This window comes from Hevea brasiliensis, chromosome 14, assembly GCF_030052815.1.
Source record: "Hevea brasiliensis isolate MT/VB/25A 57/8 chromosome 14, ASM3005281v1, whole genome shotgun sequence".
NCBI lineage: Eukaryota > Viridiplantae > Streptophyta > Magnoliopsida > Malpighiales > Euphorbiaceae > Hevea > Hevea brasiliensis.
Genome location: NC_079506.1, coordinates 13,746,422 through 13,756,907, shown reverse-complemented (window position 1 = coordinate 13,756,907; position 10,486 = coordinate 13,746,422). Strand labels below are relative to the sequence as shown.

The 10,486-nt window shown below is 28.9% G+C and overlaps 1 protein-coding gene across 1 annotated transcript; it reads left to right on the top strand.

Moving 5' to 3' along the window:
• Positions 1-1,632: 1,632 nt before the first annotated feature.
• On the top strand, positions 1,633-10,433 carry LOC110647100 (LRR receptor-like serine/threonine-protein kinase EFR). Its single transcript, XM_021800777.2, has 5 exons — positions 1,633-1,976; positions 2,089-2,420; positions 8,359-9,320; positions 9,546-9,807; positions 9,979-10,433. Exons 1-5 carry the CDS (start codon positions 1,633-1,635, stop codon positions 10,431-10,433), a joined length of 2,355 nt encoding a protein of 784 aa, XP_021656469.2.
• The last annotated feature ends 53 nt before the right edge of the window (positions 10,434-10,486 follow it).

The following is a 10,486-nucleotide window of genomic DNA, read 5'->3' as shown; positions in this document are numbered from 1 at the left end:
ATAAATTATAGCCTAATGGGGCTCTAATTAATCTTCCCAAGACTCCTTTGGTTGTAGTATTCTTGCTTTGAGAATGCAGATCTTTATCCTCCTCTGATTTTATTGCTTCCAATTTTTGCTACTCTTTCTGGACTATCTGGGGGTGATATTCAGATATTCTGCTAGTTTAGTTGTGCAAGCAGCTTTGTAATTTGGATTTCTTTTCTACTTTATAATATGCATTTTAGTATATTTTGTTCTCTTTTCAGTTTTTTCACTTAGTATGCTGTTGTTTAGGTTATATGTAATGGGTGGCCTATCAGCCTGGTTTAATCGACAATGCTTATGTTAAATTTTTCCTAATCTTATAACTAATAAAATTTTTGCTTATAAAAAGTATCATCCCAAGACTGGCGTGTTCTTCACTTCGAAATTAAAAGTATAAGGTTGGCATTTGTAAATACTTGACAAAAGTTAACAGGGCAGCCACACAAATAATATAATATAAAATATTAAACTATAAAAATTTTTAGATTAACTTTAATTTAAATTTCAAATTATTAGATTAACTTTAATTTGATTTTCAAATAACAACAGCTAATCAAATTTTAATTTATAAATATGAAAATTTAAATAATTAATTTCTAATTAAACTCTTGTATTTATTTAATAACAATAAAATAATTTTAATATTTTAATTTAAATTATTATATACAAATTATAAATTATTAGAGTTGAGATGAAAATTTGAGGGGTTGGGATCAAGGCGAAGGTGCAAGTCGGATTTCTCTACGAGGATTTTTTTTTTTTTAATTTATTATCATACAATATAATATAAATTTATTTATTAAAAATAAATTATAACCTAGAAATATAAGTTTTAAATATAATATATAGATATATTAAAATTAAATAAATAGAAATAAATTATTTTTTTAATAAAAAATAGTATATTATTATTATATGCATTTTGAGAATTCATCAGCAAAAGCCTTCTCTCCATTTCTATCTCATGTAATATTAAAAGTAAAGGAAGAGAGTATTTGGCCCGGTGGATCAAATCTACTTATAAGCCATTATTTAAGTAAACTTATTTATTTAACAAATTTTTATAACTTATAAATTAAAAAAAAAATCTAGAGGGGAAGAATTTTTATTTTAATACTTATAAACGGAATGTTTATAAATTAATTTGATCAAATATTTTTTTTATCATTTTTATTTAATTTTATAATTCAATTATATATCCTTATTATATTTATTATCATATTCACTTTAAAAAAATATTTTTAATATCTAATACCTAATATGATTTGATATATATTTTTTATTATCTGTTCTGAAATTTTAGGTTTTTAACAGTTTATTATTTTATTAATAAATAAAAACTTTACTTTTTTATGAAATAAAAAAAAGTTTACTTATTATAACGAGAATTTATTTATATTTATCACGTTATTTATTAATAATATTATATCACATTAAAATAATAGTGAATAAACATAGTAATATTTATTATTGATAATAAATAACAATATTAATATTTATTATTAATATTATTTTTTTATATTTCGCGGCTATTCCTAATCTAATTGATTAGATTAGCCATTTACGCAGACTGCAAATATTGTCTCTTTGGCAACAATTCAATTCATGGTCAAATTCCTCGCACCATATCTAACTGTTCAAACGTTTGTTTTCTTTGATTTGTCTAACAACAGTCTTGTAGGGGAAATCCCTGTGGAGCTTGGTTCCTTACTAAAGCTCCAAGAGATCTATTTAGAGGTAAATAATTTAATAGGGACTCTCCCACCATCTTTCGAGAACCCGTCGCCCCTTGAGAAACTTTATGCATATCAAAATCTTTTGAATGGAAATCTCCCAGAAACTTTAGGCCAATTGATGAGTCTAAAGGTTTTAACAATTTTTGAAAATGGATTTTCGGGTACCATCCCTCCCTCCATCTTCAATCTTTCTTCGATCGAGACTGTAGACTTGTCATCTAACCACTTCCAAGGGAATCTTCCCTTGGGCATTGGAAACTCTCTTCCAATTCACTGGCACCATCCCAATTTCAATTTCTAACGCCTCAAATCTATATTTTCTTAGTCTATTCGGAAATGATCTCACCGGAAGAGTGCCTTCTCTCAACAAGTTGCATGGGCTTTCAGTATTTGGGATTGGTGACAACAATTTAGGAAGTGGGAAAGCTTATGACTTGAGATTTCTTTCCACTTTAACTAACACCACATATTTACAGACTCTAGTTATAAGCTACAACAACCTTGGAGGGGAACTTCCTGAACATATCGCCAAATTTTCAAAGGAGCTCCACAGGTTTGCCACACAACACAATCAGATATCTGGAAACATCCCAGTTGGAATACAGGTTCTTGTTAACTTGGAAGCTTTCTATGCAGACAGGAACAAACTCTCAGGTACCGTTCCATCTGGCATTTGACAGCCTCAAAATCTAAAATTGCTTCGCCTTGGAGGTAATAATTTATCGGGATATATTCCATCATCTCTGGGAAATCTGCCAACTTGTTCCAAGGGTCTATTCCTTCCTCTTTTGTTTCATTAAGAGGTATTAGAGAGTTAAATTTTTCTCATAACAATTTGTCAGGCAAGATTCCAGAGTTATTAAAGAGCTTCAACTCAATACAGCTTTTGGATTTATCTTATAATGATTTGGAGGGCATGGTACCAGTAGAAGGAGATTTCAAGAATTCTAGTGCTACCCCTGTGGCAGGAAATAAAAGTCTATGTAGTGGCAAGCCTGATTTTGGGCTACCTATGTGCAAGTTTGAACAATCAAGGAGAAGACCAGCTGCAAAATTCCGTTCTGCTCCCAAATTTTCAACATTATATATATATACATTTGTCTCTTCATTTAGCTACCGATTATATATATGTTTGTAATGCTGCTACTTGCTACTTGCTTCTTGCTTGTTGCTACATGTGCTTTCCACGTATCAATATTGTAAAGGTTTATAGGCATTCACTTCATACCACGGATCATTCATTCCACTATCACGAGGAACGGCTCCAAGAGCATTTCTACGGGCCCATCGTCCATCATGTAGAAGTTCTTCCAATGCTGAAATTCACCTTTATAACTTCCTCCAATGCTTCCAGAGCTGTGAAGTATCGAAATATTGATTTTTTGAGGAATGAAAATGCAATGAATCAATGAATCAATGAAATTTATATAATCATTTATTTTTCAAAATATATATGATTATTATTTTGCATTTATTAAAGAAAATTAAACTCGTCTTTGATGCTATACTATGAGGGGAATTATTACAAACTCTAGCTTCCTTACGAAGGACTTATGATTTTTTTTCAATAAAAGTAATTTTATTAGTAATTAAAAAATAGTTTAATTCTAATGAAAAAAAAAAAGTTTAGTTATTTTAGATTAAAACATTTCAAATTTAATTCTAAATTAATTTTTAATATTTTCTAATATATTTTAAAATTTTATTTTTTTTTAACAATTTCAACGATAATATCAAATAAATCTTAAGTTTATGCACACACGTGTCTTCCTTTGCATAAGCAGTTTTAAGTCGATACAACGTAGCTGTGGTGATACAACGTAGCCCTGTATATGCAAAAAATTTACTAATAAAAAAGAAAGAAGGGAAAATCCGAAGGTAAGGAAAAACCAGGAGGCATAGAGCCCAGGATCGACATATCCAGCCCCCTACAAAACCACTACAACCTGCTGATGAAAAAACCCACCAAGAAACATGGATAACAAAAACAAAATGAAAAAACAGCATAAGGGAGGACAAATCAAAATGTAGATAACATATAATGCTATCAAACTACCACAAAATGAGAGTAAATTAAGAGAAAAGCCATCATAACAAGCCTGCAAAATCATTCAATCTCAAGCAACCAGTTTTGGTCAAATAATCCTCGAAAATATTAGCTTCTCGAAAAGTATATAGGAAAGACATAATGGTGAGAGCTTGCATCAGGTTAAGTGTGGAATTCAATCAGTCATTCAACCTCCATGGGCCTTATGACTTTCGGGTTACCCACCTGATAGCATTCGTGGAGTCACTGTCCAAGATAAGTAATGGGCATTATGCGAAAGAGAGTGCTGATGAGAAAGCCTTGAGGCTTTATGGATAGCAAGTAATTCAGCCTCATTTAAATCCTCGACATTTGCGGGCCATGAGAAGAGGCAAAGGGTAGTACTGTATTTACTCATGATGATGTAGTCATATGATGATTTGTATTCCATATTTACTTCGCATCTGTATTCTGTTTCCAACTGATGAAATATCTTTTCCTATTTAAAAAATAGCATACTGTTTGCTTCACTAATGAAATGCTATTCCTATTTTACTTCAAAGGCTTAATTTTAATTAACAATTAAGAGCTTAATTTCAATTCCATCTTGATTCTATCACCTTGCTAAATCAATGATTATTAATCTCATTTATTATTAAATATTTAATTTTATCAGTAAGATTGTTAATATTTTCCATTGTGTAAAAACAGATATTTATGATTAATTTATAGTATTTATTAATAAATGAGATCACTTAAAGATTAAATTAATTATTAAATTGATTACCCCCCACATAAGTAGGAGTGTAAAAAAAAAAAATACTCATTACAAGAAAAACTCAATATTATAACTACACAAGATATAAATATTATTGCCATTTACAGTAGTGGGCATACCTTAATGATAACTACATATATAACAATATCTATGTTGAGTCTGCGAGACCCATATTCGAGTCCCCTCTCATCTTACATACGCAATAAAAAAAAAAAAATTATTATCATTTATTTATACCATAATCAATCTTGCTATTCAAAGTTTACAAGCATAAAACATAATAACGAATTTTTCATGATATATATATATATATATATATATATATATATATATATATATATATATATATATATATATATGCTTAGTACTGTGTTTGCTATTACCTAATAAAATGCTATTCTTATTTTACTTCAAAAGCTTAATTTTTTTTAATTAGTTTAAACATACCCATTTCATTATCAAACTTTCAATTGTTGCCCTGACAAAAATTAGGGAATTATTGTTGTTCTCAGTAATTGATTTTAAGTCCTCAATTAAAATTTTATTTATTTATAATTCTTAGCTTCCAGTTCTAATTAGGCCACTTGTCCAATAAATAATAATTTTCTTGTTCATTTAATGGAATAACAAGAATTTAGTGTTTAGAAAATAATTTATCAAAGTTAAACATGAAAATTTTATAGATAAATTTATGTCTTAATCATTTTAAAAATACCTAATTTTATTGGTCAATCGAGTCTTTACTATACTCAGACGTGTTGTTCAATTTGTAATTTAAAAACTAATATAGGCAGCATTAGTAAATACTAAACAAAAGTTAAGGTCATAATCCTTTGAATTGGTGTCATTCTCAATGTGGAAAAACTGCCAAGTTTGAGAGCCCTGCCTCCCAAAAATTCCCAGCAAATCAGACAAGTTTGATTATATGTATGAAAAATATTTTAAACGTTTGATACCAGCGTCAAACTTAAAACAGCTGGACTAGTTTATTATTAGGAATATTCTAGTGTTAGAAATTTTATATAAAAAAAAAAAGTGAAATGAGTAAAAAATATATAAATAAAAAGAACTCATAAATTTATTGCTATAAAGTTTAGAGTTAGATGTAATGTCAAACTGTGTTCTTTCAAAAGGCTCATTAAAAAGTATTTTATCCAGACGCTTTAGATTCTCAGATAGTATTAGAGCAGATGGTTCGGCAAGAACGAGTATAAAGACAGTAGTGAATGATTCTCGTGTAGGAATGGTAACTGGTAGAGTACCTGCGAAAATCACTCCACCCAAACTCGATTAATATTTTCAAAACTCGAACCGTCTCAAATTCGATTAAAATTTATTTTCAACTACCCAAAACTATCCCAAATCCGACTATTATTACCTGAATAATATTAGATCCCATTTTATTTTATATATTTTAATTAAACATCCACATAAAAAATTATTTTTATTAATAATTTATATTTTAAAATTTTAATAATTTCATAAAATATTTCAATTTTATTTTACATAAAATAAAATATAATTTATAAATATTATTATAAGAAAATATATTTTTTAAATTTAATTAAATATTTATATAAACAGGTTCATATAATAGATACCCAGCATGTAAAATCCGAACCCATTATGGCTATTAAATTTCAAACTCAAACCCGTTTCGGACCCAATTATATACTACCCAAACCTATCCTATTAAAATTCGATCGGATCAAATACGTATAAAAATCCAATCCATTACCATTCTTATTCTCGTGGTGCCCCAACACGCAATACATATTTTTCACCGTTTCCTTCATCATAATTCTCTTTTTCAACTATTAGAAGATAACAATTGATGAAATAAACTTGTCATGATTGATAGTTTTAATTTGATGTCTAAAATTTGTAGTCTAACACTAGTAGGTTAGATGAATTCATTATTTTTTATATGTTTCAAAGAAGTCAATTCACTATTTGTTGATGTGTGTATTTTGGAGTATGGTGTGGGCAGTGAAGTATCAAAACATGGTTACATATTAAGTTTTAGCATACTCTTGTTGGAGATGTTCACGGGAAAAAGGTCGACCAATGACATGTTCAAAGAAAATTTGAGTCTTCACAATTTTGTCAAAAGATTTTTGCCATCACAAGAGATTATAGATCCCAATCTTTTTTTGATGCAACTCAATACAAATGCAACATTAAATCATAACCATAATTTTAGGAATATGGGACAATATGTTCATTGGATTCTTGATTTCAATGTTAGAAATTGGAATCTCTTGTTCTATGAAATCATTACAAAAGCGCATGAATATGAGTGATGTTGTTGCTCAACTCTCTTCCATTAGAAACAAACTTGTTGAAACTCGATTACCAAGAGAAAGATAGATTATAAGTGCACTTCAAGAGGCAGATAAACAATGCTATTTTTTTTTTCTTGAAATAAATTAAGAATAAAACTTGTAATATGCATGTAACAAAATCTCTCCATTCCCTGCTCATATGATAACCCAAAAAATTTTTGAATGTTTTTTTGTAACATCAGTTGTTTAATTGCAAATGGATGCAAGGTAGTTCAAAAAATCTCTCTCTCTTTTTTTTTTTTTTCATCTCAGGTACTGAAGATTGATGACTCTGATGTAGAATGCCTATTGATTATTGAATTAATCAGTTTGGTGAATATCGAAAGCAGTCAAGATTTTTAAATTTAGTCTGATTATTGAATTAATAAAAATAAACAGTTAAAGGATTTAAAATTCAACCAAAGCTAAATCAGAGTTGAGTTAGTATACTATTAAATAAATATTATAAAATTAATAATAATATAAAAAATTAATAATTCAAGTTAACATATTAGTATATCAAATTATTGACATCATTAATTATTTAAATTATAAATAGATAAAAATAAGAATTTTCAATTTTCTTTATAATAGTTATAGGTTAATAGTTTTTAATTATTTTAAGCTAATAGAAATAATTTAAATAATAGAAAAAGTTTTTGTTTTATAAATAAAATGAAATTAATTATATGTTAAAATTAAATGAAGAAAAATGATAAAAATTTAAACTTCAAAAAGTAAGTAGTTTAAATAGGATGACTTAAATGGCTCGTAAGTTAAAAGTGTTAAAAAAAAAAAAAAACTTAAAGCATTTAATACAATTTTGACTAAAATTACTTTTGACACAATTAAGTCTGCAGAAGGTTAATCAGTCATTAAACATTCTTTGAAGATATTGTGCAAACGGTAGAATTTTTCTAGTAATTAAAAGTTCAGTCAATGAGTTAATTGAACCAATACTTCAATCGTGGAAAAGTCTAACCCATCCCAAACGTTGACGGCAGTTGAAGTCTTAATTTTTTTTCAGAATATATATATATTTATATATATATATATATATATATATATATATATATATATATATATTAAAAATAGTGTAAAAAAATCATTTTTCGAATTATGACAAATACTTTTTAAAATTAAAAAAAATAATTTCCTTTTTGAAGATTGAGACTTGCCTATCATCGACTATCAAAATAATTTAGTTTCTTAAATTTTATTTATTAACAAAATATTCTCTATATTTAAGTTTCATTTTTAAATAATTATCTAATTTATATTTAAATAATTATATAAAATTTTTTGAATAAAATAAATAGTTATTTTAAATATAAAATAAATAATTATTTTAAATTAAAACTTTGATATGTGAATTATTTTATTAATAAAAAATTTATTTTGTTAATAAAATAAAATTTTAAAGACTAAATTATTTTAAATTGAATAACAATTAACAAAGTTAATGGCCGATTCCTTCTGGCATTGGACAACTTCAAAATCTAAAATTACTTCGCCTTGAAATAAATAAGTTATCGGGATATATTCCATTATCTCTGGGAAACCTGACAAATTTACTTGAAATTTTTTTATCTAAAATCAATCTTCAAGGTACCATCCCTTCAAGTCTAGGCAGTTGGAAAAAATTGATCACACTAGATTTTTCTGCAAACAATCATAGTGGTCCCATACCCCCACAAGTTATTGGACTTTCCTCCTTATCAAAAGGACTTGATTTGTCTCAGAATAATTTGTCTGGTTCCCTTCCAAAAGAAGTAGAAAATTTGAAAAATCTAGGAATCCTTGACCTTCATGCGAACATGTTGTCAGGGGAGATTCCCAGTGGCCTTAGCAGTTGTATAAGTCTAGAATTGCTATTCATGGGTGCCAACTTGTTCCAAGGATCCATTCCTCCCTCTTTTAGTTCATTACGTGGCATTAGAGAGTTAAATCTTTCTCATAATAATTTGTCAGGCAAGATTCCAGAATTTCTAAAGAGCTTCAACTCAATACAGCTTTTGGATTTATCTTATAATGACTTTGAGGGCATGGTACCAGTAGAAGGAGTTTTCAAGAATTCTAGTGCTACCTTTGTGGCAGGAAATAAAAATCTATGTGGTGGCATGCCTGATTTTGGGCTACCTGTGTGCAAGTTTGAACAATCAAAGAGGAGACTAACTACAAAATTAAAGATCATAATTTCCGTGTTTAGTGGGGTAATAAGCGTTGCACTTTTGCTTATATCTTTGCTTCTTTGGCGCCATTCAAGAAAGAGAAAAGGAGAATCTGCATCACTGTTTGACGGAAATCCATTATTGAAGTTGTCTTATCAAAGTCTGCTCAAAGCCACTAATGGATTCTCTTCAGATAATTTGATTGGTATTGGTAGCTTTGGATCTGTATATAAAGGTATTCTTGATCAACAAGGAATGGTAGTTGCAATTAAGGTGCTTAACCTGACGCGACGAGGAGCTTCAAAGAGTTTTATAGCCGAATGTGAGGCCTTACGAAATGTCAGGCATCGAAATCTTGTCAAAATACTCACAGCTTGTTCAGGAATTGATTCTCATGGCAATGATTTCAAAGCATTGGTTTATGATTTCATGGTTAATGGGAGCTTAGATGGCTGGTTGCATCCGACTCTTGGACTAGATGAGGTGCCAAGGACTTTAAATGTTATCCAAAGATTGAATATTGCCATTGACGTTGCTTCTGCACTTGAGTATCTTCACTATCATTGTGGAACACCAATTGTTCATTGTGATCTAAAACCAAGTAATGTCCTTCTCGATGAAGAAATGATTAGACATATAAGTGATTTTGGGTTAGTAAAGTTCTTTTCTGTTGGAATGCTTGACTATTCAATGAATCAATCTAGTTCACTTGGAATAAGAGGAACTGTTGGATATTGTCCTCCAGGTATTTGCACTTCATATTTTCACCTTTTCCTTCAGCATGTTTGATGATGAAATGGTTTTACTTCGATGTCTAAAATCGTAGTTTTCTAATGCTAGCAGGCTACAAGAATTCATTATTTTTTATTTGTTTCAAAGCAAATCAATTAACTATATGTTGATGTGTGTATTTTAGAGTATGGTCTGGGAAGTGAAGTATCAACACACGGTGACATATTTAGTTTTGGCATACTCTTATTGGAGATGTTCACAGGAAAGAGGCCGAATGATGACATGCTCAAAGAGAATTTGAGCCTTCACAGTTTTGCCAAAAGAGTTTTGCCAGAAGAAGCGAAAGATATTATAGATCCCAACCTTTTTCAAATGCAACTCATTGCGGATGCAACATCAAATCACAATCACAATTCTAAGAATACGAGTAACAATACATTTATTGAATGCTCGATTTCAGTCTTAGAAATTGGAGTCTCTTGTTCTGTGGAATCACCACAAGAACGCATGAATATTAGTGATGTTGTTGCCCAGCTCTCTTCTCTTAGAAACAAATTTATCGGAAGTCAATTACCAAGGAAGAGACAAAATATAGGTACACTTCAAGTGGCAGCTAATGCTATTCTTTCATTGAAATGAAGAATAGAATTTGCATGTAACAGGATCTCTCTATATCTTTTTCATATAAACCA

What these genes read in the sequence shown, in the direction of transcription:
- LOC110647100 (XM_021800777.2), top strand. Translation starts at nt 1,633, where the DNA reads ATGGTCAAATTCCTCGCACCATATCTAACTGTTCAAACGTTTGTTTTC. An exon ending in TCGATCGAGACTGTAGACTT is followed by an intron (nt 1,977 to 2,088) that starts GTCATCTAACCA and finishes ATATTTTCTTAG; the next exon opens with TCTATTCGGAAATGATCTCA. An exon ending in TTCTTGATCAACAAGGAATG is followed by an intron (nt 9,321 to 9,545) that starts GTAGTTGCAATT and finishes GGACTAGATGAG; the next exon opens with GTGCCAAGGACTTTAAATGT.